Source organism: Raphanus sativus, chromosome 2 (genome assembly GCF_000801105.2).
Source record: "Raphanus sativus cultivar WK10039 chromosome 2, ASM80110v3, whole genome shotgun sequence".
Lineage (NCBI taxonomy): Eukaryota > Viridiplantae > Streptophyta > Magnoliopsida > Brassicales > Brassicaceae > Raphanus > Raphanus sativus.
The window spans coordinates 34,716,760-34,735,084 of record NC_079512.1 but is presented as its reverse complement, the minus strand read 5'-3'; the positions used below and the strand labels follow the sequence as shown (position 1 = coordinate 34,735,084).

General features: G+C 35.4%; 2 protein-coding genes and 1 pseudogene across 3 annotated transcripts; 1 reads left to right on the top strand and 2 right to left on the bottom strand.

The window, feature by feature from the left end:
- Window positions 1-1,322: 1,322 nt before the first annotated feature.
- Window positions 1,323-3,252, top strand: LOC108840711 (beta-glucuronosyltransferase GlcAT14A-like; annotated as a pseudogene).
- Window positions 3,253-3,310: 58 nt separating this feature from the next.
- Window positions 3,311-4,746, bottom strand: LOC108839948 (E3 ubiquitin-protein ligase RMA3). Of its 2 annotated transcripts, none has more exons than XM_018612734.2 (2): window positions 4,593-4,746; window positions 3,311-4,214 (listed from the first exon to the last, which is right to left on the bottom strand). In XM_018612734.2, exon 2 carries the CDS (start codon window positions 4,196-4,198, stop codon window positions 3,455-3,457), a length of 744 nt encoding a protein of 247 aa, XP_018468236.2. In that variant the 5' UTR covers window positions 4,199-4,214; window positions 4,593-4,746; the 3' UTR covers window positions 3,311-3,454. The 2 variants fall into 2 exon arrangements, with proteins under 2 accessions (XP_018468236.2, XP_018468987.2); XM_018613485.2 differs by having other exon boundaries at window positions 3,311-4,226; window positions 4,593-4,740.
- A 380-nt stretch (window positions 4,747-5,126) lies between these two features.
- Window positions 5,127-6,730, bottom strand: LOC108841913 (CBS domain-containing protein CBSX5). Its single transcript, XM_018614697.2, has 2 exons — window positions 6,231-6,730; window positions 5,127-6,139 (listed from the first exon to the last, which is right to left on the bottom strand). The coding sequence occupies exons 1-2, from the start codon at window positions 6,554-6,556 to the stop codon at window positions 5,305-5,307; spliced, it is 1,161 nt and encodes a 386-aa protein (XP_018470199.1). The 5' UTR covers window positions 6,557-6,730; the 3' UTR covers window positions 5,127-5,304.
- Window positions 6,731-18,325: the final 11,595 nt, after the last annotated feature.

Here is an 18,325-nt window from a genome sequence, read left to right as displayed (position 1 = left end):
AACGTACCCTCTAAGTTTAAGTTATTTACGCAAATCAAACCCAGCTTCGGGTTATTTTCATACCCTCTAACTTTAAGTTATTCACGCAAATCAAACCCAGCTTCGAGTTATTTTCATAACATAATGTGATTGGTTTGTAATTTGTATTATCATCTCCTCTCTATTGTCTCAAAATCATAATCAGCTAGTGGAATGTTAAAAACAAATTGTATACCGAAGATACATTCATTTACAATTTTTTTTTAAATGATGAAAAGAATAATGTCAAATTGTATACCGAAGATACATTCATTTACAAATCAACTTAGCATATGCATAATCACCTTTTAAATGAAATTTAGTGATTTAAAAGTTCATAGGATTCTCAATCTATATAACTAGCTTTGTGTAACTTTTTTTTATTTTTACATTCTTCAAGCGCAATAGATATCTAGTAAGCATATAATAAAATTTGCTTCTATCAAAAAAAAATTGCTTTTATATTGTATATGAAACTTGTTAACAGATTTATCTCCTAACAAGTTTAAAACATCTATTAACTTCTTGGATAACTTATTAGTTACTTCATCTACAAATCAATGCACATATCCTTTCGAATTAGACTAAAATTCATGTGATTATTTATAACAATATTTTTCAAAACAGTTTTGCCAACCGTATTTTACCAAGAAGAGACTAACTCGAAGTTAAAGGCCGGCCAATCGATAGGGTTTATAATCATATCCACCAGGCTGGAGTAATCCGTCTTTATATGAATCACGGTGCAATCAGTATGGAAGATTACCCACACAAAAATCAAAGAGAACTGCACTATTTTGGGACATGATTAAACTCAAGACATTCATGTAGAAAACGAAAAATTTAAACTAACTACCAAACATTATTATCGATTTTTAATTTTCTTATAAATTTCTCACAAATGATGATAAGAAATTTGACAAAAAATATAAAATGGATGAAAAGTTTGACAAAAAAATCAATTAAATATAAACATAATTTGTATTTATAATATTGTACTATTTTTGATAATCTCAATCCTTTTTAACTAGAATAAAATAAAATAAATATGTATAACATGAGAATTTGTCTTTATATGAGAATTTTTCAATTTTAAGAAAATCTATAATCATGTGTCCTCTTAATGTTTCGCATTTTTATTTTTAAGGTTTAGTAATAAAATATAAATAAGATATTCTTTTATGAATTATATAACTTTCACACACAGAATTTTTTTTTCTCGACAACTCAGACTTATTAATCGATTTTCTAGACAACAAGTTTATGTACAGTTTAATTAATAAATCCTGGTGTCAATCTATAAATAAATTTACAGCTCCTCCTGGTTACTGAAGTGTCCGGAGCTTTAAACATTATCTCGTGAAATCCATGAGAGTAACTAACAACCAGGTATTTATTTTTGGTAGTAGTGATCACATTTTTTTAAGCTCACTGATAGATAGGTGTTTTGATTCGTCTAAGTTGAAACCAGATCCTCTCTTATTATCAGACAGCTTAGATTTATCTTTTTGACTTATCTTGTTATTATTAGATAGGCTCATAATTGCGACTCACGTCACTATGATTCATTACTCCTTTGTGTTTTTGTTTTCCTTATCGATTATTAGATGATAAATTCATACTCTAGTTGTTGTGTACTTTTTTTTTGTTAATTCTGTTTTCTTTTTGGTTCTTATTTGCCGTAGGTTAGGGGCAACCTTGATCAGTGATGATCACACAAAGGTTCTTCAATATGGCTTCTTCAAAATCAGAAAAGAGATGCGCTTTCCCTTTAGCAATGGTTTCTCTCATGTTCATATTCATTACAGCTGCATTTTTTTCCAAAATGGGTCTCCTCTCTTCCGTGCGTTCCATTAACTCAATCATCTTCTCCACCAATTTATCAACCACAAACGAAACAAACATCAAACTCCCAGAGTCAAAGCTCAACCAGTCCTCTTCGCACCCTCCTCCTCCAGTACACTCTAGTCCTCGCTTTGGTTATCTAGTGTCAGGGTCAAAAGGTGACTTAGAGAGTCTATGGAGAGTGTTGAGAGCATTGTACCATCCAAGGAACCAATACGTTGTTCATCTCGATCTTGAGTCTCCTGCTAAAGAGAGGCTTGAGCTGGCTAAACGTGTGAGTGAAGATCCCGTTTTTCGCGAGGTTGGTAATGTTTACATGATCACAAAGGCTAACCTCGTCACATATCGTGGACCAACGATGGTGGCTAATACGCTTCACGCATGCGCCACTCTATTGAGACAGAGTAAAGATTGGGATTGGTTCATCAATCTCAGCGCCTCTGATTATCCTCTAGTGACTCAAGATGGTATACAAATATGTTTAACGTACCTTTTGCCTGTATCCTAATCTCTCGGCTTGTGATCATCAGTGCACCTTTTTGCAGATCTTATTCATACATTCTCAGGGCTGGATTGGACAGGAGCCTCAACTTTATCGACCACTATAGCAAACTAGCCTGGAAAGAGTAATGATTCTTAATTTGAGATGTGTTCAAAAGAGTAGTGATTCTTGTAATAATTTTCCTTTTTCTTTTTTCTTAGAGAGAAACGAGCAAAGCCTCTGATCATAGACCCGGCGCTTTACTTGACAAAGAAGTCAGATCTCTTCTGGGTTTCACCTAATAGAACCCTACCAACTGCATTCAAACTATCCATTCACTGGTAACTAGTGTTTCATTAAGTCAGTTATAACTGATGTAATAATTACAACTAAGTTACATGTTCGGATGGAAACTTTAGGTTCTGCATGGATGGTCTTATCTCGTTCCTTTGTAGAATACTGCATCTGGGGATGGGACGATCTTCCACGCAGTGGACTCTGTTAATGTACTACACAAACTTCCTCTCCACACCGGAAGGTTATTTCCACACTGTGATATGCAATGCACCAGCAGAGTATTCGAGCACGGTGGTTAAGAGTGACCTGCATTACATCAGGTGGGACCGACGTCATCCTCTGACGCTCAAAAACAACGACACAGATAAGATGATTGCAAGCGGAGCTGTGTTTTCCCGCAAGATCAAAGATCAGTCCCGGTCCAGGAGCTAACCGGATAAGTGGGCTTGTTAGCAGACTTGTTTCGCCGTCTAAACTGACTCAAAGGCAATGCAGATAGGTTCCATAACGCTTGCAGCTGGACTTAGAGGCCATCTCTGTTTATATGTTTCATGTGTTAATGCAATGTGACCAAATAATATACCAACTCACTTCTTATCTTCACATACAAACCCTACTCTAAATATAAACTATATGATATAAGAGATACAAACACAACAACTCATAGAATAGATGATAAACGAGTTCATATGATTCTCCAACAAATATATATTCATGAAGTTTAGATACAGGCACGTATATGTAACAATAGTTGTTATAACGTTTACAGTCTATATACATTTCAAAAACTATACAAGTGGGAGGGGGAGAGAGCTAGAAGAGAAGGAGGCAAAGGATGATGCAGAAGAAGAAGAATATGGATACACGGTTAAGAGATTTCTCACGCTGCATCATCCTCTGGCTTTGGTAAGGCTGAGCCATTGCGTTTGTGAAGGTTCCAAATATCCTGGTGTAAACCAAGTCCCCAAACATTCCAATCACCGGGTAGAGGAAACTCATCATGACTGCATTCGCAAGGTCGGTTGATTCCGTTGTTGTGAAGCCACGAGGGGCGTACTGGTTGTGGCTGTGAAACGTCGGAGACATTGTTTGATGGTGTTGTAGCCTTGGGTGGTTCAGAGGTGATGCCGCCGAGGTGATTGGACTGTACAACGCTGATGGAGCAGGTCTCCGTGGTATTACTACTGCGGACTCTGCGTCTTGTTTCTTGGAGCCATACCCGGAAGACATGCCTCTTCCGTAGAGAGGAACCAATGAGGTGACGGCGATGTTGGATTTGCAGACAGGGCAGTTGTTGTGGTGCTGAGCGATGGAGACGGATGATAACTGAACATGCAACCACTTGTAAATGCAAGGCCAGCAGAAAAGGTGTCCGCAGAGAGTGACCACCGGATCATGGGCTGTGTCTAGGCAGATGTTGCAATCAAAACAGCCACTTTCATTGGCGTTTTGACCTCCTCCAACTGGACCCGTGACGAGGTTAGGTTTTTGTTTGGCTAAGAAGGCATCGTCATGTGCTTGTTGAGTATCAGACGTGGTGAAGAAGTTCCCTTCCATTGGATGATGTAAAAATCTGTTCAAGGAACTACACAACATTGTCAACTATCATCTTACATTCGTTTTGATTAATCTGAATAGTGACTTGTGTTTCTAAATGTCAAATCATAAGCAAATGCAAAGAGTTTTACTGCAATCTAATCACAACAAGAAAACATTCTAGATCAGTATGAATTAAAGATAAGTATTGTCTTAATTTCAAGAAAATCGATACGGTCTAAACCAGGATCCAGATTTCGATCCTCTTAGCCAAAACAGAGTCTCTAAATTTCCCCTCTTCCTTCTCTAAAATTCATAAAGAGAGAGGGACTTGCAGATGAATCTGATCATAAATCATCAAAAACAATAAATAACTAAAGAGAATCCAGACAAAGACAGATAAAGAAGAACGTACCGAGATGAGGAAAATCGCCAATGAGAGATTGGATGATGTTATTTCGCTATACAAGTCGAAGCCTTTTCGACGTGCGGTGGTGATATTAAATGGAGAGGTTTTAACCGACAAGGACGGTGATGGCTTTGCTTTGCTCTGTCTTTTGTCTTTGTTAATTTAGCCTTTTTCTTTAAATACCGAACAAACTAAAATAATCTGAAAGGTCAGTTTTTATTTTATTTTTACTGGATAGCTTTTGTAAGAGGATAATGATGTAACTAACATATCTTTCACCACCCCCACTAATCTCGGAGTTAAATCGTTTTCAAACTTTAAACAATTAAAGTTACAATCAAGTAGTTGCCTATTAATAAAGGTAATTAGTTATCATACTATCATTACGACTGTGATTTACTTTCTTTAATCCCTTCTTCGGGTTGTTAAATAAAACAAAGCAAAATAAGTTCATAATTGATATAACAAAATGTTACGATATTTTCTAAAATAAAAATGATTGATATATTTAAACAAACGAAAAATATTTGGTTGTTGTGAAAAGAAAAGAAAACGAAATATTTGGTTCCTTTTTAATTAATAGCAAACTCCAACCGGCTCATCCACACACTCAGACACAACCCAAAAAAACCCTTAACAACACATTTTATTGTTTTTTTGTTGGGTTTTAGCAATCGACAAAAACACACAAAAAAAGAAAAAAAGGAAAAGAGATATTCTACAAAAATTTCCTAAAAACTTTAAGGATATCAACAAAAGTAACCATGCCAACAAAACACCCATCCTTGTCAATCACCCACGTGTAACTCGTACGGTGAGTAATCGCCTGTATCATCACCGCCATCAGCGAGCTCTTCGGGTTACACACTACCGCCTCCGCCTTCCTCGCCATTCTCGTCGACATACTCATCGTCCTCCCAAACGCCCTCGCCGGAGAAGACTCTTCATCCGACGAATATCCCGACGTCGGCGAGAGCGAGAGAGAGTCCAAAAGCGAGAGCAAACCCATCAGTCCCTTACTCTCAAGACGGTCCCTGACTTCCTGGACGAGGCTCTCCGGCGGGTTTACGCCGTCTAAGTACTCCATCAGGTACCCGGCGGAGAGCGTCGCCACCGCCGCGGCGGCCGTCTCGTCGCAGCAGCTCAGCGTCATCGGAGAGATTTCTCCGATCAGGTACATCGGCGAATCGTCTCCTTCTCCCTCGACTATTGCGACGGAGGTTTGGTCGGCGAGAGCGCGGGAGATGGCGGAGACGACGACGGTGGCTGAGGAGTTGTAGTCGACGGCGAGAATCGCGTGTGAGCTGTTGATGATGCCGAGATCGGAGATTGACATCGAAGGTAGATGAGAGAAGGCGGCGATGCACCCGAGGAGGAATCGTACGATATCTTCTTGTGTGATCCAGCAGAATCTTTGTCCGTTCGAGTGGGTGGTGGTGGTGGTGGCTGAAACGTTGTCGTTTTGCTGTCTCTTCTTGGTGCTTGTCTTTGTCTGAATCGGGACAATCAGATTCTGTGCTCCTTGGATGATCAGATCAATTGCTTCCACCAAGCTGTGATAGAATCAAATCAAAGTTAATCTTAATGACGTCGGAGAAAAACAGAGAAATTTTGTTTTTTTTTATATAAACCGAGAATACGAACCTGCAGGAGGGTTGAACATGGAGGACGGGGGAGCGACTTGTCGGGAGAAGAACTGAGACAGGTGAGTTTAAGGCAGAGAGTGTGTGGACTTCTTCTTTCGACAAGTGGCAGATGACGTCAGCCATTGATATCTTTCCCAGACACTCGCAGTCTGCGACATCATCATGGTCGTGATTGCAGTTCCAGACGGATAGGAAAGGACCTTCGGAGGATTTAAGGGCGGCGATGGCGTCGGATACGGAGGAGGAAGAGGCTGAGAGACAACGGAGAGGAGGCTTGGCGAGACAGAGGTCAGTGACGTCGTATGAGAGGAGAGACAGTGCCATCAATTGAAGGAAAGAGAAGAAGAAGTCTCTAGAAGATGATGGACACAGAGATAAAGAGACGGAGGCAACTTATAAAGAAAAGAGAGGGGTAGTACGATGTAAGTGAAACATAGACCACCTCATCAGATCTTATAAACAAGTTTAAATCCTCAATGTGCATATCATAACTTGTTTAATAATAATAAAATCATAACCTGGCTAGGAGTAGGACGTGTAATGTATATCGGCAGTAAAAGAGTTGAAAGTAAATTTAAAATACGTTGTATGGATTTGAAAAGGAATGTTTTATGGTGGAAGATAAAAACAAAGAAGATTATTAAAAAGAGACAAAAATCACAAAATATATAAATAAACGCATAGGTATAAATTTGTAATATATAACTTCCTAACTAATATCTCACTGCAACAGAAAGAAAATAACTTAGGAATATTACCTTTTACAAAAATCTAATAGCTAATAAATGTATATTTTAGAACAAATAAAATATAATTTTATTTATATATATATTTATCAATTAATAAACTTTGAAACATTAATTGCATTTCTTCAGCATTTATTAGTTCTAGAATTACAGAAAATAAATAATCACAAATTTAACTAAAATTTATGATAATAATATATGATATATATCTCATATATACTAAATAATCTAATACAAACTTATATTTGGAAATTAGATAATTGTTATTTTACAAAAATTATTCGACGATATTTAAGACATTTTATGATTTTTAGGTTATATATAATACATTTCTATTGAAATATAACAAAGATCACTTAGTGTAGTGGTTTATTTTTCTCCTATCTACAACTTGAATTTGAGTGAATGCATATTTTTATTTTTCTAAATTAACATTTAGTGAAGAATAAAATTGTTCTTTCCCTATAATCTTTTTCAATAAAGTTGACTTTGAATATTGTTATCTTTTTCTTCTATTTTTGAAAGTTTTTGTGGCTTTACATTTCAATAGAGTTTAAACTAATTTTATTTTATTTTTCTTATCAAATTTCATGAATATTATATTATTGTAAAAGATATTTTTTCAAAATTCTGAGTTTTCGACCAAATTATTTCAATACGCAATGATATTTAACCGTTAAAAAATTTTTGGTTGTCGAATTGGTGATGTCACCGAGTCATAGAACAAATATAAAAATTAATAAAAGAATAAATTTAGTTTAAAATGAAATTAGTTATTTTTCTTAAAAAATCTAAAATTTATAAAAATTTCAAATAATTTTATAAATTAATAAAATATCATAATTTTAGTATTATAAATATATACAATTTTCTGTATATATTTCTTTTTGGTCGTTTTAGTCAGTGGATGATAAAATAAATCAAATTTTTGAGTTACTATAGAAAAGCTTAAAATGTTAAAAATCTTAGAGCATTTTAATTAATTGTATCTAACCAAAAATTCTAAAAGTACTAAATAATATAAATATTATAAATTAGTAGATGAGTATGTTAAAATTCTTGGAGACTCAACCAAAATGAGATATTAATAACATATTCTTAATTAAATAATGGTTATTATATATACATACTTTAATATATAAGTTCAGAATTATGGTAAAAAATTCTCACTGGAGCTACTTGCAGTGATTTGTTATTTGAATCTCAGAAAGTCACATCAACAAAAGGGTCGTTTTACACATTTTCAGACGTGTTTTGAACTTAATAAATAAATAAAAATAAGTAAATGAAAACAGACAAAGAAAACATAAAATTGACAAACTCAAGTCTTGAACCAAGCCATATTGATGTGTCATAATTAGACGACAAGATCAAATCAGATTTGGAAAAATAGGGCCGAAATTAATTGATACTATTAAGAGTCGCGAGTTTACGTTTGATGAAGTTGGTCTCAAAGTCGGATATGTTTGCTGCGACAATACATGGTTGTTTGTTGGAGTTATGATTTTATTTCTGCTCAGCTATAAATAAATAGATGGTTTTGTAGTTGGAGACTTGGTACTTTTGTTCCATTGTTTCATTATTTTCTCCTGTGCTTTCCACTTAACTTTCATATTAACTCCAAAATAATATTGGAAGTCGAGATTGACAAAGAAACTCAACAGGTACATAAATCTGTTAAGAGTTATGAATCATTCAAGGTCGTCAAAAGATACGGGTTATACCCGGGGACAGATCCAATAATATTTAGTATGGAGTACACATTGCAACAAATATTTAGTCTTACGAACATCTGAATAAAATCTTCAGAGTAATTAGAAGAAAAAAATTATGTGGCACATGCCATACTTTACCTGCGTCCGCCCCAAGTTATAACTCATTCAAATAAAGTAATGGAACAGAGCAAACAGAAAACCCACTAGAAGTAAATGATAAAATATTTAAATTCATACTTTATAAGTAAGATTAGGGAAAGGTATAAGATGATGCTTCTTAGGGGTCAAGTCGTTATAGAAGAACTAACAAAAGATATAGATTAGATATTGTGACCAAAGTTATTCAATTTTATATTTTGCTTTTTGTGAGGGAAATTATGATCCTAATTGTGAAATTATGCAATAAATGGCTTTTTTGTGGTGACCTGACCTTTAATGATATTTATCAGACACGTTTTAGGGGGATGTATTGAATTGAGAATTTGAGAATGTTTAGAGTGATTTTAGTTCTGGTGAGATTTGAGAGGAATTTGAGTAAATATAGATGATTTTGGTGAAATTTTAAAAAGAAAAAGAAAACTCTATTGACAATTTGGAAAAGACTATTCCTAGATTTCAGAGTAGTTTATATGATTTGGGATTATTTTTATCTTTTCTTTTCGACAGCCGGAACAAGATCATAGTTCTAGTTAAATTCGTCATCTCCTAAAGTCAAAATCTTATATTTGACATCGTAACTTCTTCAATACAATACCTTAGAGAAAAAAATGTAAAATCCTCAATTTAATTTCAAGTGAACAGGTGGAAAAAAAACAGAGCTATTGTTGACTGCAATAGACATAGTACTCATAGACGAAACAGAGGGTCTCAGAAATTAAAGAGCTTGAGAATAATATTAAAAAAAAAGAGATTGAGAATATAGGGATAAGAAATCAAGGGATTTTGTAAGAGGCAGAGAGAAACTCATATATTCCAACAATGTCTTTTCGATGGAATTCAATGTGTATTTCGTTGAACAATGCGAAGAAGATAAACGCAGAGACAATGTGTAGAAACAAAAACAATAACTGAGAGAGAAAACCCACTGTAGAAGATTGATTATAGAGAGAAGTAATTGAAATATTTGTGCTGTTTCTAAAGAGATTTTTTTTTTAATTCTGAACTCTCTCTGAATAACTACGCTAGAGGTGGAGTTTCTCCATCGTTATTTTTAACTACAAATTGACGTCAACTCTCCCAGAATCCTTTTCATTACTTTGTTTTCAAAAAACTGTTTTGATTTCAATAACACTGGATTTGATATGAGTTTTGTAAATTGTTAGTTGAATAACAGGAGATTTCAAGTGAATTTAATAATTTTACATAAATCTCATGTTCAATAACACATGATTTGAAAAGGTATTTAGAAATTCTTAGTTGAATAACAGGGGATTTTAATTAAAATCTAAAATCTCCTAAAATTCCAAGTTCAATACACCCCCCTTAGTTTTCTTTTTAATGGGCTACTCCAACTGTCGAACAAGCTGGTGGTGGCAATCAAACATTTTTCTCTAATAACTTTTTCTTTAAATATAGTTTTTTCTTTAAATATAGTTAAAATGCTTAAAATTCTTACAATTTTTGCAGAATTTAAAACTGGTGCGACCCCGTGTGGTGTTTTACTGGTAGTGTCGAATTCTCGAATCTTATTATATTCCGACCCTTACTAAAAACACTCTTTCCAACTTTTCCAAATAACAAGTCGTACTTGCACGTAATGGAACAAGTTGGCCAAGTGTATTCCATGTAGTGAATTTTTGTACATTAAATACTCAATTCGTTTTGAGTATCATATTAGATTTGTTCAAAAAAAATATTTAGTTTTATCTTTTATTTTATATTTTCTAAATAAAAAAATTACTACCTATACCTAACTATATTTTAAGAATCAAAAAATAAAGTGGTGAATATAAAAGTCATAGCATATAAAATTAATAAATCTTACATTTAAATTTTAAAACAAAATTTTTGTAAAAAAATAATTTGTACAACAATAGTTAAAATGAAACGGAAAGAATGATTTATCGTCTTTATTTTTGCAATGTATTATATATTCTATGTAAATTATTTGATTAACTGAGTGAAACATTTAATATTAAAAAATAATAAAATAATAAATTTTCATCTAGTCAAATAAATGATATATATATATTAAACAAGTGATGCTCATGTGAACCTCATTTGCTTGAGAAAATTTCACTTACTGAAAAAAAAAAAAAATAGAGAAGAGAGAGAAAGAAAAAGTGCTCTCTTCCATCTCTACAAAACCGCCGCTGCTTGTGTCTCCGGCCGACGGGTTTGGCTCCCTTAACCACCGTCGGCCGGCCCTCCTTTGTCTTTTTCATTTTTCTCTTCGGTGCATGTGTAAACCGAAAGGCAAGGGTTCTTCGGGACCCCTTTTCCTCTGCTTTCCTCGGTTCCGGGATGAGGAGAACCTCTTATCTCTCTCATCACCGTTTTCGTCTCCAGCATCGCATCTCATGATAGATGGATGGTTGGCTTATGGTCTCTGGGGCCGCGCCGTTTTCTTCGTCGGTGGTGGTTGCCGGCTTTCGTCTCTTTGGGTTTGCTCGCACTGCATGATGGGTCGATTGTGTGTGATTGGTGGCCAAGATCAGATGAGATCGCGAGTTAGATGCTCTCTGAGGCTGTGGCGTAAATGTTGAACCTGAATTCCTTTACTTCTGATACTGTTGTCGGAAGTGGCGTTCGGTGTTCGTTATGAGTTTCCCGGTGTTTTCCGGTGGGAAGTTTAGTGTTTGGTTTCAGTGGCGACTTCTAATTAAGGACAAAGACGATGACTTTGATTCCGATGGAGAGACGACCGGTAGTCCCGGCGGCGACTTCCTCGGCTGAGATGGTGATGCTGCAACCATCGACACGCGTTGTTCTGGATGCTTAGGGTTCGACACGTGGAGCGGTGGAGGTTGAGTCACGACCTTTTCATCTTGGGCTTGGAAGTTTAAGTGGCCTAATGGGCTAGGTTATCTTTTTTTTTGTGTGGGCTCGGTTTTTTTGGGCGAGTGTGTATGTTGGTTTTTCCTTTAGCCTTTCTAAGCTTTATTAATAATACTTTAAGATGGCAAAAAAAAAAAAACCTCATTTGCTTGAGACATGCAAGATTTTACTGTTTTATGGTAATAGAGTAACCAAAATTCAAATGACACATAAAACCAAATAGATACATTCACACGTCTTGTGTGCTTGAATATGTTAGGTGCATATTGACCTAATTAGGACTAATAGCAAATTTCCAATCTTTTCCATAATCTGACATAGTAATAGCATCTTTCTGAAATCTATAACCTTTTAAAAAAAATCCATTTTCACTCAAGCTGAGCGTACTTATCTTCGTTTGAACGTTTATCTTTGCCGATTATAGTTACAGGTTTTTGTCTTCGATTACGTGATCAGCTGATCATGTATGTTTGGTCTTTTTGTAGGTACGAGCCAAGACGAGTCCTCCGATGTTAAATGTAAAGGGAACAGAAGTCAAACGTCAGTAGACTTATGTGTATTCTATACAATACAAGTGACCAAAAATGTAGTAGGCTTTTTGGGGGTTGAAAATGCAGTAGTTTCAATTGTTTTCTACTCTGTATGCTTTTAACTCAAATCTGTTTAGAATCACAATTTGAAAACATTCAAACAGAACAGTCACAATCACATCCAGCAGAAATATGCAGAGGCGGATTTACTTTATGCAATGGGGGGTCACATGACATCCCTTAAAGTCCAATAAATAATGAAATGTTCCCAAAAACATTGAAAAATCCGTAGTTTTGATGGAAAAGTCCTTCTCTTAACACTCCCAAACCACAGTTCAAAATCCATTGATGACACTTAATATTTTTTTAACCCCTATTAAATGGATTCCTAGATCCGCCATTGGAAATATGTATACATTATATTCCTCTCTGTTACACAAACTGACAGGAGCTATTTTTTAGAGATAAATAAAGCATATCCGATCGGCTGCCTTTAAGCAACTCCCATTGGGCTTAGCCACACAGTTGATCGTATGCAAATCAAAGCTAATATTGGTCATTAATTAGAATAAAACCTTTACTAAAGGGAGCGATCCGTACCACTTATCAATCCCAGACCCAGATAACTAAATTCTGCATAATCTAATTATGAACATAAGTCCCCTACGACCTAATTACTGCATCCGACAAAAAAAAGCAATCTAACTATATACATCAACGAATCCGGCCAGTGTGACTTATACTATAACGTCACTGGTTCAAAGGGTTTATTTTCTTATAAACTATAAGACGCTCGGATCCGTACTCATATAATTAAGATTCCCTGATAATTGCACGTTGTCATCTCCTAAAAATACTAACTAATTTGCTACTCCCTCTTATGATTGTTTTAGGAAAAAATTATTTTTAAAAGATGGCTGTTTTATGTTTTCTATAAAAAAATTGCAAATTTTTAAAAATTAATTGGTTTTATTAGATTACTATTGGGTAAAAACTATTGAAAATTGAAAACTGTAAAAAATAATAAGTTTATTATATTGATTTAATGCGTTCTTTTAATATGTGTGAAAACATTAAAAAGTCTATCCTTCAAAAACAGATGGAGTAATTATTAGTCTCGGTACAGTGGTGCCCATGTAAACGTTATTCAATTAGTCTTAACAATCCAAAATCCCGTTAACCTTGCATGTTAACCTTGCATGTTTGGCTTTATGTTTCATGGCGTTTAGGCTTTCTGGTGCTTTTATTAAGAAATTCAGACCGACTAATCAAGCATTTCCTATAAACATTTACATGATTTATTATTGAATAAATTGTTTCGTTTACTAACTAAGTAGTATATTATATTTTCAATAGTTTTTTTTTTTTTTTGCTAAAATTATATTTTCAATAGTTGAAAAGAACACTACTTTATTTCGTTCGGGTTTCTATATACATATAATACTATCAATTTGGAATATAGATGGTGGAAACAAATTATAACAATTAAACAGACGAAGCATGTAGCATATTCTGCAGATCATATCTCTACGAAACTGAAATCTCCATTATTTTATGTTTTTAAAGTGTACAATGTATATAAGAAAGGTGGATATGGCATCAATGAATAGGCGTTGACGTAAACAATTTTAGATTCAACGAAAGTAGGCGAACGAACGTGACAGCTCTCCAGCTTTTTGTACAGTAGCTAACGAAGCAACGTGATCTGTGGTTGTCCTTATATGGCACGTGCAACAGATAAGCAAACCTTATTTTTCTTTTTACACAATAATAACACCACAATAATTAACAAAATAAAGCAAAAAGAGCCTTCAATCATAGAGAGTTTCTTATATTATAAGAGCATCTCCAACCCATAACACTATTTTGTGTCAAAACCATACTATTTTAGTGTAATTTTAGCACTAAAAATAAGTTTTTCTCCAATCACAACACCAAATTTCACACTAAAAGTTATTTTATAATATTATATGTACTTATCTTTCTATTTCTTATTTATTTATTTGTAAGTTTTATTAATAAAATAAGTGAATAGTATTTTAATGGAGTGAATAGTGTTTTAGCGTTGTGAATAGTGTCACACCAAATTTGGTGTGAAATTATAGTATTGCATTAAAATAGTGTAATTTTTGTAGTCCTATTAGAGATAATTTTGATGTAAAAACTATACTAAAATAGTGTTTTGCTTTTAAATTGGAGATGGCCTAAGGCAGTGTGATTCATGAACTTTGAAAAAGTTTCTTATATTATAAGGCAGTGTGATTCATGAACTTTGAAAAAGGTTTTGAGACATGAGAAAACAAAGACGGCCGATGAGATGTGTGTTTGCTTATCTTTTGTTATTTAATGGGTTAGTAGATATACGAACGCATTTAGAGCTGTAAAGTGGGCTAACCCATGTCCATATGCCCATTTCCATATGTCCATTTAATGTTGGTGGACATAGACTGACCATGTCCATTAAGGACCATATCCATTTAAGTCCATGTCCATTAAGGACCATATTTTCATGGACTACCACTGTCCATAATGGACCATATATGAAAAAACATAAATTCATAATTCACAAATTCAGATTCCATTACATGTAATAACAAGTGCATATACTGCATGCATAGGTTTATTCGTTCATATAAAAAGCATAAATTCCATAAATTCAAAAGCATAAGTTCAAACTCCATAAATGTAATAAGTGCATACATAGGTTCATATAAAAAGCATAAGTGTAGCTCTGCATTATCTTCTCTTCCATCTTATTCCAAGGCCAGTTTATCACCTAAGCAAACACATTAAACACAAGTAATTCATCACAAATCCAAAAGCAACAAAACAAGTGAACCCCAATAACCCATAAACCCTTCACATCAGAGCAACAGAAAGCAAATTTATCTCTAGTCCATATCAGTCTATGAACTTACTCAACAGAAGGCAAAGAACTTACACATGAACTCAGTCAAGTTTCTCCTTGACTTCTTCTCCAAGTTCCTCCACTTCATCACCTAAGATAATTCAATTATCAATTTCAAGCACAACTGTACAAAGATAACAAAATTCAAAGATAAAGCTGAAAGAACTTACAGTCTAAAGATTCAAATCCCCTTAGCCAGTTCCTAGCACAAATTAGTGCTCGAACATTCGACGGGAGAAGGCTGCTTCTGTACTTGTTTAGTACGCGGCTTCCAATGCTGAAGGATGATTCTGAAGCAACCGTGGTAATGGGTATACTTAAAACATCACAGGCCATTGATGCTAGCTCCTTCAATCGATTAGCATTGTCTCTCCAATAAGAGAGAACATTCCAGGTCTCAAACGCCATTATGTTATCTATAACCGGTTCGTCTAGATACTTATCCAAGGCCGACTTCCCATTACCACCATCATTCTGTGTAATGAAAGCATAGTACCCCTGCAAAAAACAATAAATATCAGCCACAGAGACAGTAAATATCAGAGAATAAAAACAGTAAAGATCAGAGAATAAAGAGCTTACTCCATATCCTCCTAAGGTGGTCTTTGCTGCAGTCTTTGATCCTGAAGTGGCAATGATTTTCTTTTTGTTCTTCTTGTAAACATCAAATAGCTTATTCAGCTTCTTCCTGATATGATCTATCTTTACCTTGCTAGTGGATGCATCTAGAGTTGTGAAGCAAAACTCTACAAATCCAAGCTTCAACCGTGGATCAAGAACAGCGGCTATTGCTAAAATATCACAGTACTCATCCCAGTACTTGTTGAACTTAGGCTTCATTGAAGCAACCATCTCACTGATGACTTCATCACTGTTGAACTGATTTTCTTTGAGCCAGATCTCGATGGACCATACTTGCATAAAATATAGATTAGCAGTTGGATACGAGGAACCAGAGATCAAAGCCGTCATCTCAGCAAATGGTGCAAGGAAATCGCGGATCAACACTGCCCTATCCCACTCTAATTCAGTTGGACAAAATGGATATGCTGTCTCAACTTCAGCTAAATGGCGGAAGGCTTCCCTATAGCTGATTGCTCTATCTAGCATAAGATGAGTGGAATTCCACCTTGTAGACACATCCATAACCAATCCCGCCAACACACCATTTTCATTGGCTTCAATACCCACTGTCTCCACACAGCTCTGAAACAGTTTTCTTCGTGATTCAGTCACGGTCACAAATTTAACACTTTCTCTAATTTTCTCCAATGCTCCAGCAATGACGCTCAATCCATCTTGAACGATGAGGTTCAAGATATGAGCCACACATCTTATGTGAAAGAACTCACCATTGCATACAAGATCTCTTCGAAGCTGCCTCTTGAGAAGAAGCTGCATATTATCATTTGCTGAAGCGTTATCGACAGTGACTGTAAAGACCTTCTTCTCCAGCCCCCACTCTCTCAACAACTCCATTATCTTCATCGAAATAGCTCCACCGGTATGAGGAGGAGGGAATGCACAGAAATCGAGAATCCTGGACTTCAGATTCCATTCTTCATCTATGAAATGAACCGTCAGACACATATACCCTTCAATGGTAAGCGCTCTCCACAAGTCTGTTGTTAAGCAAAACCTTCCTGGGATTTTATCTAACTGCTTCCTCAATTTCAGCTTCTCCTTCTCATATACCTTCAAACAATCTTTAGCAGCAGTAATCCTACACCAGAATTCTATTCTAGGATTCACATATTGAAGTGCTTCCCTAACTCTTCTGTACTCAACAAAAGCGTATGGCAGGTTATGCTCAATCAAGGCTACTGCAATCATCTCTCTAAACACAATCTGATCTATCTGTCTACCAGATCCAGGTGTACTAGGGACAGGATTCAAAGTACAGACTTTAATATGACGCAACAGACCATTGGTTCCACTCCTACGGAGGTTTAGGTTGTAGGTGTGTTTGCAGAATTTGCACACAACATCATTCGTACCATTTGGATACTTCTCTCCTACTATACTAAAATGCTTCCAGGCTTTAGACGTTCTGCGTTTACCTCTTTTGACAGGGGCTGAAGCTGTGCTCATGAGAGTTTCATCCACTGCAACTGCTTCATCTTCATCTCCATCAGAGTTTTGATCCATCAGTTCATCACCACTCATGTAGTCTGTGTCATTTAGATCCATAGCAGTCTCGTTGTCCATCCTGAAACAAGAAAAAAAAAAGAAAATGATAAATATAAGTATATGTCAGATACTAGTATATAACAGAATCATTTAGCCAAGAAAAGATTTCACGAGTATAAGCCACAACAAAAGATATCACATTCTACAGTAAATAATCAGACAAGTTTATAGTAATATATACCTTAGCTTCCAAGCTCCAGAGTAAGACGCTCCAAAGAAGAACCAAGGATTGTCAACCTTCCCAGTTCTATTCAACTTAACATTCAAAGAGCCCTGCATCCATCCACACCAACAAACAAGCTCATTGAGTAAGTTTAAAGACAAACAGCTTCTAGATCATTATAAAAAAAACAGCAACGAACACTTGCCTGATAATACTCACGGAAAGCAGCTAAATCGAAAGGAGCCTGTTTAGAAGAAAGATACTTGAAAGCAGCTAAATCGAAAGCAGCTAAAGAGTTAAAAGGAGAGCTCTTTCCAACACCGCCTGCTTCAAACTTCTTTGCCAACACCTAAAAAGAAACAATGTTTATAGAAACTATCTTCTTATTTAAATCAAATTATTCCCTAGTTACTAAACCTATCTCAAATCTCACCAAACTCATCACATATCAGAAACAAAATCAACAATAACCCACAAAAAAAATAATTCAGATTGCAAAACCCATCTCAAATCTCAAACAAAATAAACAATAACCCACAAAAAAAATAACCAATAAGCTGTTGGAGACTGACCTGAGGAGAAGAAGTGATTCAAGTGAAGAACGGACGGGACAGAGGAAAGGAGGGGAAGTGGAGAACGGACGGAGGAAGGGAGGGGAAGTGGAGATCGGACGGAGGAAGGGAGTAGAAGTGGCGAACGGCCAGAGGACAGGAGGAGAAGTGGAAAACGGAAGAGAACGCCGTGAAAGAGAAGAAATGATTTTTTCCAATTTTTCCCCAAATTGAAAAGTGAAAACCCTAGAAATTATTTTTTACTGGGCCGTCCATGACCACATTAACCATTT

What these genes read in the sequence shown, in the direction of transcription:
- LOC108839948 (XM_018612734.2), bottom strand. Translation starts at nt 4,198, where the DNA reads ATGGAAGGGAACTTCTTCACCACGTCTGATACTCAACAAGCACATGAC.
- LOC108841913 (XM_018614697.2), bottom strand. Translation starts at nt 6,556, where the DNA reads ATGGCACTGTCTCTCCTCTCATACGACGTCACTGACCTCTGTCTCGCC. An exon ending in CATGTTCAACCCTCCTGCAG is followed by an intron (nt 6,140 to 6,230) that starts GTTCGTATTCTC and finishes ATTCTATCACAG; the next exon opens with CTTGGTGGAAGCAATTGATC.